This window comes from Pholcus phalangioides, unplaced genomic scaffold (assembly GCF_987345545.1).
Source record: "Pholcus phalangioides strain wild (caught in Gottingen) unplaced genomic scaffold, Ppha-v1.0 ptg000007l_1, whole genome shotgun sequence".
Taxonomy (NCBI): Eukaryota; Metazoa; Arthropoda; class Arachnida; order Araneae; family Pholcidae; genus Pholcus; species Pholcus phalangioides.
The window spans coordinates 57,175,735-57,196,664 of NW_028301600.1; the positions used below are offsets into that span (position 1 = coordinate 57,175,735).

Here is a 20,930-nt window from a genome sequence, read left to right on the forward strand (position 1 = left end):
GTGTAAAAAGTTAATATTTTTATTTCAATAACTATATATACAACCCTTTGCAACATGAATGACATATCTGAGTACTACACGTTATTTGGATACTTTTTCTAATTGGAAGTATGCCTTTAGGATCAACGGTTTGCCAGTAAAATGTCATAAGTCCTGTTACCTATGCACCCTGTATACCTATGCACAACAAACGATAACAGCGGACACGCTGTATGGTGACAGTGTATATACATGTATTAACAAACATTAAAAAAAATGAACTAACTTTTATCGATCATACTTAATGAATTAACTGTACTAACATTCAAAACTTTAATATACGGTAATTATTAGTGTTATCGGGAAAAACATTTTTCATGTAATAACATGTGTAAGGAGCGTTTTAGTGAGTTCAAGAGCCCTACCCACCCCTCCCGAAATATTAAAAATATATACGCTATTAATAGAAATATTCAATAATTTTGGGGGCCCTTGCGACTCGGGATCGTGGACGGACTCGTTGAGACATCATTTGTGTTCGATTCGTAAAAATAAAATGATTAAGACAACTGTTTTTACGCACAATATAGCCATTTATTTTCATCATGAAACAAAATCTACATTAAGATTCACGGAATTTGTGCACAAATTTTACCACTTTCAATAACAAAAAACAACGAGAAAACACAGTTATATATATTTATTTTCCACAGGTAATATTGCACTTAGAATATATACATACTCACACGTGCAACGTTCAAGTAAAAAAGCACATACAGAAGAAATAAAAACATTATCATCCAGTTAAAAAAATAAACTGGAAATTTTTGATTGCTTTTATCAACTGTTACAGAAAAAATAATGGTTTAGTTTTTATTTTACATCGAGGTTGTCGCATTAATATTCATACAAATATAACACGTAGGATTTTCCGACGGGGTAAACTGAAATAATATATGGCTTCACGTTTTTAAATGATTTATTTTCTAGTCATCTGACGAATTATTAGTGATTTGTTGAGGTTTTCCTGGATTGGTTTCTGGAAAATAAGTTATAGTTATGACTTTTTCCGATCATACTTAACTTGAAATTGCGATACTGGAACCAATAAAATAACGATTGACGTTGTATTTTTATTTTACGCGCATAAAATACGGCTTACTTACCTTCTCTTCGGATCGATACCGTCTCTCAGACCAACATCACCTTCAAAAATCGAGCGAATGGTTTTTTTTGCCCCAAAAATCATACAAAATTGTAGAAATCTTCATATCAAAAATATTAACATGAACGTTTTTTTTATCTTCTTTTTCTTTCTTTTTCCGGCAATAAATCTCAATTTATTCCTACTTATTGCCTTTTAACTAGATTAACTAGAAATAAATACATTTAAGTAACTTACGTAGACAATTCCAAGGTCAACTTATAAATATTTCGTTCAGTGTTTTTATAGCTAGAGAGAATTTGATTAATTAATTACTGCGAATGAGAGTCTGTCAAGTCATCAACTTTCGAAGGGACTATTCTTCGAAAAGAATGGATTGTTATTATGTATTGTTGTCATCATCATCGTGTGGTCGACTCTGGCCATACTTGTACGCTACTAAAAATACTCAAATGAATAAATTGGGCTGTATCAATCCGGGAACGCGATCAACCTCGATGTATAAGGTAACCATAAGAGTTCTTGCCGTTTCTGTTACTAGAAATAAACGGTGTACATAAAATGTCTCAAAATGAACTCCCATCGGCATCCAGTTCTGTCAACGTGTCTTCAGTTGCGTAGTGCTTTGCCGGTAAAAAAAAATTATGTCTCGGTGTCAAAGAAGTCCGTTTGTACCTGTTTAGTCACGAAGTCTGTTAATGTTCTAAGAACATGGTTGTCTAGGCAGTGATAGAGGTGACATGATCTGTTGGTGCAAGACCCGGGTGCAGTGGATGACACGGTGTCTTTTTCTTGGACCTTGCCAACAAATTATCACCTCTTTCATTCCTTTGGCGACCTTCACGGGAAATTCTTCGCAAATGAGGCAGGTGCCCACCTCACGTCAAAGATCCTTGATTTTTACCACCAAGGTATAGCGCAGCTGGAGGCACGTTGGTAAAAGGTGCTGAATACCGATGAGATAACATTGACGACTGTATGTGACTTTTTGTTTCTAACGATCGAAAACGGCAAGAACATCTTGGGTCAATAAGATTTCATTATTGAACGAAAACTACAAAAACTTTTGAAAAATAAAACGCTTTGGCTATTTTCTCTGTGAAAACTTTTTTTTTCTGAAAACACTAACGTAATGAAATACTGCAGATCCAGCAACATACAAAAATAACCCACTGGGTTCAAGTATTTCTCTTCCTTTGTGTTCCATGTGCAGAACTATATAAACATCACAAGTACAATAATATATATTTTGTATATATATCTATATATATTCATCCATATATGTAACTTCTTTGTTTTTTTTCTTTAATTTACAATGAGGAACACGAGTATACAGTTATATAATTAATAAATACACTCTCTCTTGCATTAACGCGAGCCGAAATTTCAAATTTTCTGAGAGAACCTTTGAATATGTGAAAGAGAACAACTGGTAATTTATTAATATCAATCTAAAAAAAAATTAAATGAATTAGGGGCATCTTAATGGACATATGAAAACTTTGTGCGTATTTAACAACAATGAAAATGACTCGCGGATATTTATTTACGCATTCCCTTTAATTTTATGATGCAAGATTATGAAAAAGTTGAATATATTCTATCAGCATGAAATATAGTCGCCACGTATTTCTTGTAATGGTTGTTCCAAACAGGGTTTTTAATTTGAGGGTAGTTAATATTTCTCTACCATTTAGAAATTGAGAAAATGATGTCAAATAGGTATCGGTGAAATTCAATACAAGTAGTTGGTACTGCGTGCTCACAAACAATGTAGTTGGTACTGAGACTGAGTTCGTTACATTTTTAGCATGAATTTCACATATTCTATTCAACGAGAAGTTGGCAAAAATATCTCGCAGAGATAAAGTTGTATTCACGATTATAAGGCACTGCTCGCACATGATAATTTTCAACAACGTTCAGTATAAAAAAAGTACTGGAAACGTGTTGTAGAATCTATTTGACGGTCTCGTAAGTTATATGAATGATGTTAGGGAAAACGTTTATGAAGGAAATAAAGTGATAAAAGGACAAATTAAAGCAAAATAAAACAACGGAATAAATGCGTAGAATAAGCTGCAAACTTACCTGTTGGCTGTTTTTATAAGAAATACCAGCAGCCTCATTTAATTAGTTTACAATAATCTAAAATACCTACTTTCCTATATTTTGAGCATCACATCCAGGGCTGTCTCAGAAACACACGTAAATTTTTTCGTAATAAATAGCCGTATCTTAATTCTATTCAAAAGAAGAATATTTTCAAGGGTCCTGGAATATCAGTGTTTTAAAAGGAACGGCCTACCCATACACAAATGTTCACTTTCGGATCAACTTAGTTGATGAACTCACTCGGTGATATCGCATTTATAAAGTCTTTTTTTTTTCATTTTTGGCACAAAAGTTTTAGGTTTGCGTGTGCGTTATTTGCTATCACTAAACACAGTGATCAATAACAATGACCACACACAAACAACACCTCCTTATGACTTGCAACATCTGTACTACGAAAGTATATACGCTGGAATATTTGAAAACGTTATGACCTGACGAAGCTGATGATAGAATGACGCGTGACTGCTTCATAACGCCATAAGTTAATAACGAAAATAGAAAAAGTGTCGTTAAAATTATCACAGAGTATAGTACTTATTTCGTACAAATGAATTATTCGAAATATAACTATAGTATTTCATATAGGTAAGCTTAATGCAAATATGTCCGCGAATCGGTAAAACAGAAGAAAAGTAAGCTCTCTCTAGACAATCTTGAAATCGGCTCTTGGTAAAATCATTAATGCAAGTTTTACTCATTTATTTATTTCTCTATTTGTGCTTGACAGTTATAATAAGTTTGTTTGTCACATTACGAGAGGAGAGTTCTCTCTCACTTTAATCCATTAAAAGGATTCAATTAATTGACGAAACATTTTCTTTTGTTTTTTCCCCAGCAATACACAAAATAGAAAACGATGTACTTTGAAGCGGCAGTTTCTGGTTCGAGCTCTTTACAGCTTAATTAGTGCTTCGTTTCACTTTCAAACATTGACTTCAGACGGATCGCGGCAGAAGCGCTATGTGCTGGAATCTAATCTAAATGTGCATTTCGGTGAGTAAGTTGGTTGTGTAATAATATTGGAGTTGTATTAAAAATTCACTGCAACTGCATGGAACGTGAATACCTAATATTCAAATCATGCTCTTGAACGAGCCTCAAAGCCTTCGATGATGTTTGCGGTGGAAAGAAATCAGTGCTAAGAAGCAAACACAATAACCACTCCACGCCTATTATGCACATTTACTTGGAAAAAAAACACGGTTTGTATCAACAACATTGCCATCTATTTGCTATTAATCAAATAAATTCCATTTCAAGGCCACGAGTACAGGTAGCACATAATTTTTGAAGCCAAATGTAGGTCCCTACACACTAAATATTCATACATGTAACGATAGCATGCTTCCAAAGTGTATGTGAGTGAATTTCCATATTTCACTTTATCGTTTTTTAGAAATTAGTCAAGCAACAAGTGGTTAAGCTGTTATTAAGAAAATTTTCAGTTTTTTCCATACTATTAGTTTCTCTATCATATTAATTTTTTAAAGTACTTTATATTACCCTTTTTGTAGAGAAGCTAAAACTTCACCGAAAAACAAATACCAAAACACCGAAAAACAAACAAACAAACAAAAAACCGTTTGATTAATTAACAATGTCTTTGGAGTAGGCTATATATACAGTTTCAAGCAAACACGTATAGGCACATTCTACTCATTAAAACAGATCAGTTTTATAACAATAAAAAAGAACAGTATTTAATAAACGAAATAAGTATGTCAGAGAAACACACGTAAATTCTCAGTAAGTGGAATGGCTATTAGGCAAACATTTTTGGCACAAAATATTCATGCATTTCACAATATATCCATATATACAGTACGCTTTCTTTCCTGGGGATTGATCACACAACAAATTTTCATACATCTTTTACAATAATATATAATAGATACAATTATATATATATATATATCATTTATATATACCATAAAACTTTTTCCACATCGTCATCAGCACAAACATTTAAAACAATTCTTATACTTCACGTTCGCATCGCAGATGCTTCTTTTCTGTTTTTAACAGTGATATTTCATTGGAATTAGCGTCTGAATTTAAAATTTAAGAAAAGCTGCATAATAATTAATCATCTAATCATTGTATACAGGGTGTATGGCACTTCACTGGCAAACCGTTGATCCTAGAGGTATACTTAGAATTGGAAAAAGTTTCCAAATAACGTGTAGTACTCAGATATGTCATTCATATTGCAAGGGGTTGTACAGTTATTAAAATAAAAAAAAAAATTATACAGTTCCCGTGATCCCAAAACCAAATTAGAAAGTTGTTGCACTGTCTCTCCTGATGCCAAAAAAAATATTCCATGTTGCTAATATTCACAGAGATATTCGAATTCGAAAAACGGAGGAAAATTGGGGAAAAGCAGCATTAAAAATGCGGGTAAAACGGTTTATCCGCATTTAACGCCGTTTTTTCCCAAATTTCCTCCGTTTTTCAAATTCGAACATCTCTGTGAATATTGCACTTAGAAACTTGGAATATTTTTTGTTGGCATCCGGAGAGACAGGGCAAGAACTTTCTAATTGAGTTTTGGGTCACACGGGGACTGTATAAAAAATTATTATTATTTTATTTCAATAACTATACAACCCCTTGCAATATGAATGACATATCTGAAACTTTTTCTAATCGAAGGTCTAATTGACCTCTGGGATCAACGGTTAGCCAGTAAAGTGCTATGCTCCCTGTATATAGACTACATTTTTGATGTTAATACATACTTACGTGTATGCATTTTTTACGTAAATAATACGTTATACATATTTGATGTTATACAAGTAAAAGGAATTACTTTCTCAAGTTTTTGGAAGAAGTGTACTATTATGTATTTTCTTTCTGTATGAATATGGAACATTTACGTTTGTATAGCTCCATGTACGAAAAGAATAAAAATTCTACAGTTAAAATTAAAGTAAAATATAGGAAATATATCAGCAAGAAAAGCTAACTTCAGATGATAGTGACCATCTACGTAAAATATTAAATGTAAGGAATATATATTCCCAGTCAAAAAAAATGTCAATTAGTAAAAGTTGCCGAGATATCGGTGATTTAAACTCTTGATTTTCGACTCTTTTCACGTGCTGAAATAACAAAGTTTCAAAACATTTCATGACTTGAAGACGCGGAAAATGGCAGAAATTAAGGACTTTAATAACCGATATCTCGGCAAATTTTTATCCAAATGTCACGGGAAAAGTTTATTTTGGTATAATAGAGAAAGACGCAAATTTAAATAATTGGCTTTTTTTGTTTTAGCTGTATAAAAATGTTAATTGTTATACTCCTCTGAATTATTATTTTACGTAGTTGCCACTACCAGAGCTGCATTTTTTTCTCTTTTTGCTGATATTTTCCATACTTTAATTTTAGAACCAACCCTAGAATTTTTATTCCTTTCGGACAGTCTTTGTAGAACATCATGTATACTGGATAATATTTTTTTCCGTTCATTATATATCATATATTTATCTCACAACAAACACTAATTCCATTTATAATGTTCAAGCTCATTCAATTTATACAATTTCTTTCGATTTCGGTACTAATATTGAGCTTTGCTCTAGAGAACGAGAGTATACAAGATGTTTCATGTTCAAACAAACACAAATTTCACGATGTTTCATAAAAAAAAGCCATTTTGCACCAAATATAATCTAAAATATGCAAAAAATATAAAATATTAAATAAAAACGTAACGTCACAAAAAAAACAACGATAATTTTTTGCATTTCATGCTTTTTCGATCTGTGATGCCACAAATTCAGAATAAATAAATATTCAAATTGACTATGCATAAAACTCTAGAATTTTGACAAATGGATAGTTATCGGTTTTTAGTTCATTTTAGTCCTCTATTAGAATGCATTATCGGTTGAATCAACTGATTAGTTACACTATGTAATCAACGAAATCAGTATAAGACTTTTTCAATTAGTTGAAAAGAAAGAATAATATTATACCGTGTAACATCGAGTACTACCGTTTCCGCAGTGATAGCATAATATACAGTCGAACTTAGTTAATTGGAAGTCCAAAGTCTCTGGAGAAAGTTCAAATTATCCAAAATTCAAATTATTCAATTAATCTGTCCCGGATCCGTAAAATGATAACAAATCGCACTACTTAATCACCAATCATCACATAGGATGATAATTACCAATTATTAAACTTTTATCATTTCAGTTACGAAACTGCTTCCCAAATTTTATAATAACTTATTAATTATAATATATATATTATATATAATTTATTTGCGCTACTACATTATTCCACTGTTCTGGAATCTGCATCACTGAAGAATTTCTTGACCATGCTCAAAGCCTGATTTACGAAAATAGTTCATGATCATCAGTTACGAAACTGTTTCCCCAAATTTTGCTTATCATTCTTATACTATCAAGAAAAAATATATTTTCAAAACGAATTACAATTTGCACTTCGACCGCAAAAAGATTTAGATTTTGAATGGTACGCCTTGATCCATAAGTTGAACAACATAATTGGTATCAAGTGGTACACATTCTCGATGCACTCTAGCTGAGCAATGTTAAAATGGGCATTAAATTATCAAAGAAAGAGTAGAGGAAAACTGAATTTTCAAACTTCTATTAGTCTTTAAAGGTTTGTAGGGTTGTTGTTTAACAACTTGGCCGAGAAAAGCAGTCTTACTTCTTGTGGCGTTTGTCCAACTAACTTTGCTCATACAAAAATCATGATTTTTTCCCTCCAACTTCGAATTGTCCAAAACACTCGAAAAAAATTCAAATTAAACAAGAAATTTTAACATTAAATTAGATGGAAAAATCAAGGGGAATTCGTAAAACTTCGAATTATCCAAAAATCGAATTAACCACGTTCAAATTAACCAAATTCTACTGTATATATTTCATTTCTTCGATTATTTGCTCTTTTAACGATTGGAAGAGGAGGATTAAAGTAATTCTCAATATAATCACAATAAAAGATGTTAGAAAAAGAAGAATCATTGCTTTTTAAGCTTTTCCTTTTGAGCATCACAATTGATAGGGTTGAGTGTGTATGCTATAAAATGAAAAGGAAACGGTGATAAGGAAGCAGGATGCTGATGTCTTGCGACGGCAATTTACTAATAGACCATACCATGCGAAGGCTGTTTTCCACTTCATGTCTACAAATGCGGAAACGACTCCTGATTCCATACTCAATTTAAGAGAGTATAGTTCTCTTCTTTCAGCTGGAAATAATTCTCAATACCAACCACTCATACCAATGAAACTGTTTTGCTGAAAAATATAACTGTAAGACTCAAAAATTAATTTTCAGAGACAATACTCGCTCTATTTTTCTCGGAACGATGCTTTAACCCTTTATTTGGCCGTGCTGCTCTCAAAAGCAACACGAGTTTCTTATGTTTTTCAAATAAAGGCGTTGTATATTTTGAGCTCGTTTCGGCATTGATGCTTCTAAATAGCTCTGAGACATTCGATTTTTACTAGTGAGCTGTTCATGAAGTTTCTATAATTACCAGCAGAATGGCTCAAATATACGTCTCATTTCTTGACAAACCAAGCAAGAACAGTTTTTGACCCTTGCATTTTGGAGGGAAATATCATGTGTGAAGGGGACATATTGCTGTGCATTCTTCAATAATGTTCTAAAAATAAGTTGGAAAGCAATAAATGACATTTTTAAAGCATTCCATGTCCAAATCCATGTAAATCATATAAATACAGTGTATTCCCTGAAGAGAGAAAGAGAGAGTGTGTGGTCCTATATTTTTTTAAACATTGAGAATTATTTTTTTTTGTCATTTAATTGCATTCAGGGTTCCTGATTTGCTTAATATAACCCTTCAAATTTTTTCTCCTTTGGGTATTTCAATGCTCGTCAATTAAAGGGCTAAAACTGAACATAAATTGCATGAAAAAGTGGTTATTCTATACATGTTCAATCTCAAACTCTCAATCACCAACGAGAACAATCACTTAAATTTTTAGAAGCTCTCGAATCTATTTCACTTTACTTCAAATATTTTATACATCAACAAAATAGTGTGATTCATTTTAGCACACTTTACTATCAAGAACGATATTAATATAACAATGTACGTTTTGTTAAAGCAATTTTCGTATATTGTTGATCAATTTTCGTATATTGTTGATCAATTTTCGTATATTGTTGATCAATTTTCGTATATTGTTGATCAATCCCCGTTTCCACGTATATCTAAACTCACATGACAGATGTAGGAAAGATTATGTATACGTAATTGTTTGGCTTAGGTTCAAAGAAATAAAGAAATTTGATTAACTGTTATACAGTAATTGGTAGTAAAATATAAGAATTTTTTTTAAATGAACACCTTCGTAATAAAATTTGGAAGAAAATAACGTAAGCTAATTCAGGACTAATTCTTTCCTACGATCTGTCACTTACAATGTCAAGCTCTGTTTATAATTATTTTTATCATAAAACAACTTGCAGTTATGAATGAACTGCGAAGTTTGGAATGGATTAACATACGTGACACTTTTTTAACATTCGATTTTAGATGCATACATGAAAATGCAATGTTCCAATTACTGGAAAAACTAGTGGACAGAACACACATCACATACATGAAAGATGACTTCTTTTGGGAAAAAACCAGCTTTCTTTTGCGGGAAGCGAATTATACAATGAATTCGGGGCACTTGCCGTGGCCTGCACGTGGCCCCGGGAAACAAATGCAAATACACGGTATAACAAAAAACAAATGACACACACTTTCATCTCATATAATTATATATATATATATATATTCACTTTTCTAAAATAAACATTTTCCGATTGGAGCACTTTTCGTTTTTAGAAAAAAAAAGAAGCAAAATCCTGTACAAAAATCAGATAAATCTGAAAGTTAATCTCTTCACCAAAATACCTTTCAGCGATATGGGCCGTTATATACGGCAGATCAGTGATACAAAAATCGCTCATTTACGCTCTTTTATCTTTCAAAAAATAAAACGTTTACTCTTTACTAACTCTTCATTCGATTTGAGCATAACTAAATCAGTGACCTTTCTTTTATGAGGTCACCGATTACGATTTGGAGAAAGTTGGACAACTTACCGACGCATGCGAAGCCATCTGCCAGCAAAGACGTTGGTATAAGATTCACATGCACCAGTACGATTATTATTATATAACACATTTACTTTTTTTTAGAACGAACAGATAGATACGTTCATGTATCGATAAAGAATCCTTGATCATATTAGGTCCAGCGGTCGATATCGATTCCAGAGTCCGGAGTAGTGCGGGTGGGTGAGATGAAATGCAAGGTGAGACATTTGCAAGGAGTATCTTGACAAGTGCAACGGCATGGTGCGAGGTTCAACTGACGTTCAAAATCCATCAGTTGGCCCATGAAGTTGAAGTTTGGTGAGATATTAGCTTTTCTTTGCCGTACGAAATCATAAGCATCGTTTAGTGGCATTCCCAATTTCTGCATGAGGTAAGCCAACGTGATTGTAACAGAACGACTGATTCCTGCGAGACAATGAACCAACACTCCTTCTTTCTTCTGACGAGCTTCATCTGAAAATTAGAAAAAATTAAAGTTAGATCTATGACAAAAAAAATCAATGTTCGACAAACAAAGTGTTACATTATTGTACTATACATATTTATGAAACTATTTATAAGATGCCTCATGGATGGGACCCAGTAGTTCAGCCAAAATTCTATAAATGTCTTCATTGTCTTTTTTCAAACTTTTTTTTTAAAAACGTTTTTTTTGAATTTTTGCTGCAGTAAATGCTCGTTTCGACATTATTTTACATATATTTAGTGAATTTTTTAGAGGCCATATTCTCTGTAGAATTCTGTATTTTCAGCATTGAGAACTCCAGATGTGTGTGAATTTTTTTTTTTTTAATCTTCAAACCTAAGGCCGGGATTAGTGTAAAAGTTTGTGTGATAAAAAGGTCCTTTTATAAAACTTGAAAAATGCAACCAATAAGCGTAGGCTTACATTAGAGCGAAGGATTATAACCAATACGCTTATTGGCTGTTTTTTTTTCAAGTTTTGAATAAAACACCTTTTATCAAACTTTTATAGCGTAATCCCGGCCTTAGTTTTAATTCTTATCTGCAAGCTTCCCCCTCCCTCCTGGACTCATTTAAACGCAAATAGGCGTAAGTGTCTGAGAGACAGAAAAATTGGTGTTAGGCATAGAAATGACAAAAACTTTTCATCTCTGCAATGTACAGGGTGTCCTGTAAGTCCTATACAATGCGGCCTTTATCTCATCAACCTTTCGTTGTAGAGGTATGGTTTCGATTTAAAAAATGCTCAAAATGTGTTCGGAAATCACCCTGTACCAGGTTTGAGAGTGAAAATACAGTGTATCACAAAATAAAAAAATTAAATTTTTATACGGTCCTCCTGTCTTCTAACTTTGAATTCAAAAGTTGTTGCCCTGTTTCTTCGGAGCCGTTCTACGTGTGCCAAGTGCAAAATTCACTTGAAAACGTAATGAATGAATTCATCCGATATTTGAATTCAAAAATCGGAGATTAGTTGGGGAAGAACAGTATAAATGGCGTATATTTTTCCCCTGGTGTTTTGCTTCAGAACTTGCTGCAAAAAGCCTTCAATTTTTACTTCAGTGATTTGATTCTGGTTTTAAAATTACCATTTTGCATTTTTTTATAGTTTCTTTTTTTTAATTAATTCTATATTTTTCTTCATAAAAAAGTTCAGTTAAAAAATATCTGTTTTTTTGTTAATATCAAATAAGCTATAGGAACGCATAAGTCACTTGGCGAATTAGCTATCACTGTTCTAATATGAACACAAGGTAGGCAATTTGGACTTTTTAAAAATATTTTCTTTTGAAATAGACCTTGGATTATTTGAAAACAATTTTTAGAACATTCCAAGTTATTTTTTATTAACTGCTTTTTAGAATTTTCCAAACCTTCTTCAAGAAAAATTATTGAAGTTTATCGTGATCAGGTTACCCACAGGCACCTTACATAAAATAAATATCTGCATCAATAACGAGCATAACAATATAACAATAACGCACATCACATCACAGAACAACCAACGTATGATTTTTGGTAGACACAAATTTCAAGTAAAACAAGTCAGACAATAATGAAACTGAATCTTCTTAATTGTGTTCCGGAATCCTAATGGGTCAGTAATCATTATATTAAATGAAAATGCTAATTATATATTGTAGGAAATGAAAAACTGATATCGACAACTGGTAAAAGTTACTTCACAACCATGACACACTCAAGAGAAATCCCACGTGCCCTTTTTTTCTGACCATACACGTGCATATATTTTTCTTTATTTATACAGTTGTTTTTTTTTCACGTTTGGTCGAATAAATGAAAGGCTAATGAAGCGACAAGAGAACAATTCTGGCAAAGAAAATCTAATGAAACTAAAATATATGACAATAAGAGGAACTGATCATCTCAATACCCCATGAACTTCTCTCGGTATAATCTGACTTGATATTAAGAGAAAAAGATGAAAATTGGAGAACAGAAAAGAAAAACATGGTTGAAGAAAAAAACAACACGAACGTAATTAGTGAGAGCATTATAGCCTAGAGGGTAGTATAACCACCGAATTGACCAATAATAAAAAAAATAGCGACAATAAGAGAAACCGAAACAAAAAAAATAATCATGATAATAGCCATTTTTTTATGATAAATATACAATGATATAAAAAAAACTGGAGAGCACCCCAAGCAATTTCAACTCATTAATCTCAATGAGGTAAAGAGGTTATTTGATCCCCTAATTGTACTAGTTCAGATGAGTGAAATGAAAGTATTAAAAGCATTTCTGATTTTTAATAATTCAAAAAAAAAATGGGGGAAAAAATAAGACGAAAGATGATATGACCGTGAATTCTACCAGACCTTTGTTAATTTATACATAAAAATCGGAACTCTTAAAGTTCTTATTTTTATAGAACTTTGTTATTCGATTTGCGAATCTGAATGAGTTTAGAAAAAAGTAAAATTTTATATCGATCATATTTAAAAATCCCTTATGCATTGAGAAAAATTTATATATATTTTTTCGGTGAATAAAATTTAAGGTTTCGTATTTCCTGAATTTTAATACTTTAATGGAATATTCTTGTTATTTTTATTTGTGTGAATAAGTAGAATTGTTCTTTGTTTGCGGTGAAATGTAACGAAAGAAAATATACATATGAATAAAATTGTATAAATCAAATTCTCATCTTTCCATCAAATTATTATGGTTGATATTTCTCTAGAAGGGTCGGCAACCTGAATAGTTTGCGGGGAAAAGAAAATATTGTTGGATTATATAAAGAGAAAAGGCAATGCATATTTGCTATCGGTTATCTGTCATTTCCTTTCTGTAGTTATTCCTCTAGAGTGAGAGTGCGTGAGTCGTTTACTAAAGACACTTCTTGACCACGCAGTCATTAAGAATAAATAAAGTTTCGTGCAACCATTTTCTGATTGTATCTAAACTTTCGACTTCCGTGCATCGTTCCCATGACCATAGTGGCTTCCCATTGTTTCACGGCAGCTTTCTTCGTCTGTTTTTGTTGCTACTGCCTTGATGGTATCCGTCGATAGCATCTTCCGTTTGATATTTACTCGCAAGCTGTCTAAATATTAGATAAATGGTCTTTTGGATTTCACCGATCAGTAATCACTTGTTTTCTTTTCGCTCTCTCTCTCTATATGATAGTTTCCTTAATGTCGTTTATTTGACGTCACGGATGCAAACTGAAATTATAAACTGTTGTCGACCACCAAGTCATTGTGAGAAAGAAAGAAGACGTACTATCAAAGTACGGACATCCGCCGTTGACTAAACTTCAAAGAGCAAAAAGCGGGGCATCCAGCCAATAATCGCCAATTTCCCTTCTAAAATAGTTTAAGCTTAGCCACAATTAAAGCATAATCGTGTCAAGTAAAATTTACCAATGCTTGACAATAAAGGCAGATAGATTGACAGCTTATACACACACACATTTTCCTAAGACAGCATTCTCTCTTTGATTCGCTTTGCGTCGTTGCTGCGATAATTTTTTAACATCACCACAGAGGTCTTTTTTTTTTTCATTTAAAATCTACGTATTCCATATTTGATAGAAATAAATTTCTCATTAAAATCTATTGATTGACACGATGTTTAAATAAACACGGAATATTTCACTGGTTTTATAAAAGTACGGTATCGACACTGACAGGATCGTCAAAATACGGACGTCTGACAACCATATTTATGCCATTTGAAATTTGCTATCATTTTCATATTTTTCAATCTTTCAATAACTACGTACGATTTTTTAGAATAAATTTTTTATCGAACTAGCTCATTACTTTGATACATGATAAATAGAAAAATTTTGGTATGACGCTGATATTACTTATTGTTCAATCATCAATAAATGCAATAGAAGTAGAAGGTGTTGAAAAATAGATCGCCAAAAATAAAAATCGATAATGAGATACAAAAGAAAAGACTTTTCTTAAGTTATTAATAATTCAACTGAGAACGAAAAGTAGTTGAAGATACGTATAAAATGTATGGACAACCATGTACGAGAAACAGTGTGCTCTACGACATCACAAACAAGTAAATAGTACGATATCGATTTCTGCGCAACAAACAACGTGAGATTTTATTTATTAGAACATTATTCTTTGAGACGTCCGAAAATTTTTCGGAAAAAAAATATAGAAAATATAGCATTTTTTTATAGTGGACATAAATCTTTCAGCGGGCTCATTTCTTTCTTAAAATATCTACTCTTTCAATCATTGATTGTTCAACCCTTTCAGGCATCTAAGCAATTCGTAGCTGTCTTTAAAAGAATAAAGGAAAAAATGGAGGCAAATAAATTCAGATGTATGTATGGTGTGACATAAGCGGCTCTCCTACATTTCAGGTCGATGGCCCTCTCACGTAACAACAATTTTCTCGATAAAAGTTAGTTGCCGTGCTCAAGCTCACCAACCACATCTCTTGAGGTTATATTCTGTTGTAGTGCTTCTCGACGATGGTGATGGTGGCTTGCTTCCATCTTGCCGTCGGCACTAAGATTTTCTCTGTTGCCCTTAGCAACCAAGACACGTGACTTGTGTATACAAACTATCGACAGGACTGTCAAGGCTGGCAGAAAGACAGGGACACCACACACAGTTGAGTCGTCTACAAGCTTACTGACCTATTACAGGAGGAAGCAAATCCCATTTTACTCGCTCGCTCGCTTTTCTACTTTACCTACTTGGCCATCGTCTCTCATACATTGACGCTCATGATTATAGATGGCCTCAACATCAAGGACGCACATTCCGTCTGGCATTATTCTTCTAGGACTTTCTGAGAACGGCCCTCGTTTCATAACAATGTTTTCTTAACCTGCACCACCACGTTTGTTTTTCTTTCGTTATCGTTGCCCCTATTTATTATCGTTATGCCTCCTGTGACATAACGGATATGAGTTAATTGTTTCGAAATTTATAGAGCAATCCTATGGTCTACAAATTATCAATACGTACATTTCTTGCTTCAGGATAAAAATATCCCAGTTAGAGAGTTTTCGAATGATGGTGGTGTGTGAACTAACTATAAGATATTTTTGATTTTCTACTTTGGTTGTGTTTAATTTAATGCAATACCATTCTTAACCCTTAAATGCGTAGCTTTGCATACATGCAAAGGATCTTTTAAACGTTCATCACTGCAGCCAGTTTGAAGATAAAAATTCAAAATTGACTTTGCACATAAGCTGAAGTCATTTTCTTTCCATTTTATATCCTGAATTTGCTGGTAGATGGTCCAATTAACGAGAACAACTCTTTGTTTGATGCAGAAAATGGGTGTCTGTGATTTCGCTAATTTGTTAAAATGTTTTGTTAGTATTTCTTTTTTTTACCTTGAAGTTTGCAACCCGGATTTTTTTCTTACAACAGTTTCAATCGCAAAGAAGGTAGTTATATATCTGAATGTGATATTACTTCAATACATTTATTTTATGGGTGACTTTCGAGGCTCTATACAGCCTCTTTAAGACCCTTTATAAGCAGTACAATTCGAGATAACTTTTTTAATGATTTTTCAGGCTTTCTATACGAGTCATTAACTATGAAAAAAATTATCAGTCCGAAAAAAAATTGAGCATTTGAGAGAACATATGTTTTTCCTCCAAGCGAATTTATGTTCACAGCAGCTGTTATCATAAAAAAGTGCTAAAAAATGAAAAAAAGGATTAAGAAAAAGTTCAAGAGCAATTCAAAAATTTTTAATGAACATTCAGGAAAAGGCCGTTTCAAATTAACGAATTTATCTTGTATATGTAAAAAATTGATAAATTCGAGAACTTTATCAATTGTGTTAAACAAAAGATATTCTTTCATGGTGACAATAACAATCAGAAAAAGCTTCAAAATGTTTCGAATAGATTATAAATGCATCGTAAAAATAACGTGTATGAACTTTTATTTTATTCCATAAAACAGTGTTTCTCAAAGTGTGCGCCGTAGCTCCTAGAGGCGTCACCAACTTTTGTCAGGGATGAGCTGGATATATTGATTTGTGTGCCCATTTATGCTTTGAAGTACTGTAGTTCTTTTATATGGGAAAATATCTATCAAACTATTTTGGGAAAACGCAGATGAATCATGAATTGGGTAAGGGAGCCGCAGGTGACAAAATTTGAGATTCACTGCTCCAAAATAATCATTTCCATCGTGGGTTATTTGATATGACAGTAAATTTAGAGAAAAATTATTTTGTATTTTTATTTTCAACTGCTATTCTCGAAACCCTCAGAAATACTCTTTTATCTTTAGCACTTTTGAAATTTTACATGAGGTCAATGTTTTCTGATTACGTGTCCAATGGTTTTGACTTTACATCTCCTTCCCAAAATTCAACTCAAATTACTCACTCGTACGTAGTTTGTCCTCAAGCGATTCGCAAATGTTTTTCTTGTACCAGGAGTATGAAATCTCAAACGATCTCGGAAGATTGTTTTCTCCAATACACGGTATATACAGTAGTTTTTCAAACAGCCCACTGCTGTCCTGTAGTTTAAGCTGATAAATCCGATGTCGCCTGCGGGATAGAATTGTACTCGCGAGTACTGCTCTAAAGTCATTGGCTTCGTGCTGTTACGGACCATTGCTCGTAAGAATAAATCCTTTGGTGCATAACGTGTGTTTTTCGGTTTACTAGCTATCTATATGTCTTTCATGGCAATATCCGACTTATTTTCGAAAAAAAAATTAATAAATGTATAGCAGGAACATATCTCAATTTAAAAACTTATCTTTTCGACTATCGACCTCTCGCTTTTAATTTCATATTTTAATAATGGAAACTCCCGTCAATAAATAAAAAAGTCCACGATCTACCGTTGATTTGCACCATGACATTTTTGTCTTATCCCTTTCAGACACTGGTGCCACAGATGTGTGAACTGCTTTTTCTCACTGTAGAATTTTTTCTTTTGACCTCAGGGAATGAAGCCCTGGCTTGAAGGATTATGTAAGTTTTGAGTTAAAAACGTGATGTATTAACTTCGGGGACTTTATCAGAGGGCAGCACTTAAAGTTGAACTTCCAGGGGTTTTAAAGATAGCCTCCAGGAGAAAGTGCCTCCAGAAAAAGTGTGCTTTATTACGCAAAATTTAGCAATAAAATTTTGGAAAAAAATTTATATGAAGATGAGTATACTCTGCATCATCTTGGCCGAGAAAAATTGAATGAAGTGAATTATTTCCTCACAAAAAAATTTAAAAATAAAGATTTGCTGACTTTTAATTAAAGATTTAATGATTTATGTTGTTAGTGCATTTTTTGAGTATCAAAAATGCAACAGAGAGCATTTTGAAAATTCAAAAAAATGTATACTCGGGTCTGAAAGGGGTTATAGATAATGAATGTTGTGTGTGCTATATTAGGTGCTATATCAGGGCCGTCATTTCAACTTTTTCCGGGGGGGGGGGGCAAAGCACATGTACTCAATGTATGTATATATGTATATATACAGGGTGATCAGCGAATAAGCCCTTATTTCAAAATTAAATATCTCTACAACAGAGATCAATAGAATTATGCGGTAAACGGTACGTTTATTAGCAAAACTGTAAGAATGTTGTACAGAAATTTCGAAAATTTATTTTTTTTTTAATTTTTTAAAATTTAAAAAAAAAAAAACTGGAGATTTTGGGGTTCCGAAAATCCTCATTTGTGTGAAGAGAAACCACTGCATTCGCCTAAAGTTACTGCATGGGCTGCGGTATGCGCCAGAGGCATTATCGGCCCCTTCTTCGTGCGAGAAACGATTACTACTGAACGTTACGTTACAATTTTGGAACAATTTGTCAGCACACATGGCGCATACCGCAGCCCATGCAGTAACTTTAGGCGAATGCAGTGGTTTCTCTTCACACAAATGAGGATTTTCGGAACCCCAAAATCTCCAGTTTTGTTTTTTTTTTAAATTTTAAAAAATTAAAAAAAACAACTAAATTTTCGAAATTTCCGTACAATATTTTTACAGTTTTGCTAATAAACGTACCGTTTACCGCATAATTCTATTGATCTTTGTTGTAGAGATATTTAATTTTGAAATAAGGGCTTATTCGCTGATCACCCTGTATATCTGTATATATATAACATTTTTAGTGTATTTTCAAAAGCCGGGGGGGGGCAATGGCCCCCTGCCCCCCTCAAATGACGGGCCTGTGCTATATAATCTCTTTGTTGGCTGGAAATTTTCAGCAACACTAAAATCTTGTCTGTTACCTTTTTCTCAAATATTTGCGTGCAATATAAAAATATAAATAAACATATCGTGAACCCCTACATTTTTTGTTATTCTCAAAACAGCCGTCATGAATAATCGATATTTTAATGCATTCTTTACTATTTATTCTATGTTTTTTTTTACTAAAATACAGTTGGTATTAATATTAAGTAACTAATGTTTAGGAACATTCACAATTCCATCATGTAATTTTCTAGATAAAAAATTCCGATATACATGATTTATTATAATATGTACTGTTAAGAGATGAAACTCAGAATAAATCTCTTTAATCTGTTTTGTTCTCTTGCTACGATTAGAATTCATAAAGATGGTAATTAGACCTAGTTTAAAGCTGTATTAGAAATTGTAAAATTTTGACTATTACAAACTCCACGGAAATGGCTGGTGAAATCTTTTGAAATGACATTTTCAGAAATTTCACGAAGAGTATTAATAATTAATAATTTTTAGGCTTTTACAATTTCACTGACTTGCCAGTTACGATAAAAACTAAAAATTTTTCCAAAAGACTTTTGATGAGAACCAAATCTATAGTAGAATAATCAACGCATAGAGAAGAAAAACTCAAAGATTAAAATGCATGTACATTCAAATGACTTTTGAGATGTATTTACGAGGAGCTGTCAGTTCCCTTCGCCAAAAACCATTCGTTTAGAAATTAAATTCCGTGTATCGGAATTTATCAATTTGAATTCAATTTTCAAGCAACTACGGTCGTGACAGAGCGGCACCGACACATTAGACTGTAAAAAGAGCGTTAATAAAGGTTCCCTTGGCACATCAAATTTTCAAAGCAGAAAATGAATCTAATTAGTATAATAAAATCATCTTTTTTTACTTTTTTTGTATTTTCTTGTATGAAGGCAATTTAAACTTTGAAGTCATGTAAAAACTTGAAATATCGCGTCCTATAAATTTTGAAAACTTTGTTCAAGTTTTTGCGTCATAATATTTTGTTTTACTTTTTGGGCGTTGTTCTAGCATTTCTCGTGCTTCAAGCCTATACTTACTTATTGTCGATGTGAAATTGTAAAATCCATACGCATATTTTTATTGAAATAAAAACTTGAATATTATTTACCAAATTTCAGCTTCAGCATCAGGTCAGTGAAGATGAATTTAACTATTTAAATATCTTAATTGAGACTTACCTCTAAAATATTGAGGAATTCCAAAACTCTTACTTTCCGTATTCGATAATTGGCTTTTTTTAAACAAAAAATGGTGCTACAACCAAATACAAGCAGCCCGTGTGGTTTGTTAATTTCTAAACTAATCAATCTCACCGTCTATATGAAGATAATTTCCATGCAGATAATCATAAACTTGAGTATGATATTTCTATTGTTCGTATTCGGTCATCGGAGGTACCATCTATATAAAATCATTGAAGACCACCCCTATTATATCGAAATGAGAACTCCAAGTGAATAAATTAATTCATCATAAATATTATTAGAAATCAAATAGCATCGATTCCAGAAAAAAAAAGCATCAATCATTCCGAAACTGCGCCTGAAGACGAGAAATCGGGTAATAGTGTATTATAACAGAAGCGTTCACTGAATTTAGATAATTATTCATACATTTTTAATGCAAAATGTAAAGAAATAATGTCTTGAAATAAACAAAAAAAATTAGAATTCACGCTATTTGCTCATTGATAATGCATGTAAATTTTTTAATGAACACGATGTATTATTTAAACTACATCAATGTTTCACGTTGGACTCATTTGATTAACTTGCGCGGAAATAAAAAAAATTAAATCTTATTAATTATTGATAATATCTATAAAATTGTTTTTAATAATTTTTTATCTTGT

General features: G+C 32.5%; 1 protein-coding gene across 1 annotated transcript in view; it reads right to left on the reverse strand.

Moving 5' to 3' along the window:
• Nucleotides 1–563: 563 nt before the first annotated feature.
• The window catches only part of LOC149085537 (dual specificity protein phosphatase 7-like), a 70,974-nt gene continuing 50,607 nt past the window's right edge, over nt 564–20,930 (reverse strand). Inside the window, exon 3 of the mRNA XM_089233602.1 lies at nt 564–10,843. Coding sequence (XP_089089728.1) covers nt 10,521–10,843 — 323 coding nt within the window. The 3' untranslated portion in view covers nt 564–10,520. The remainder of the gene's footprint in view (nt 10,844–20,930) is intronic.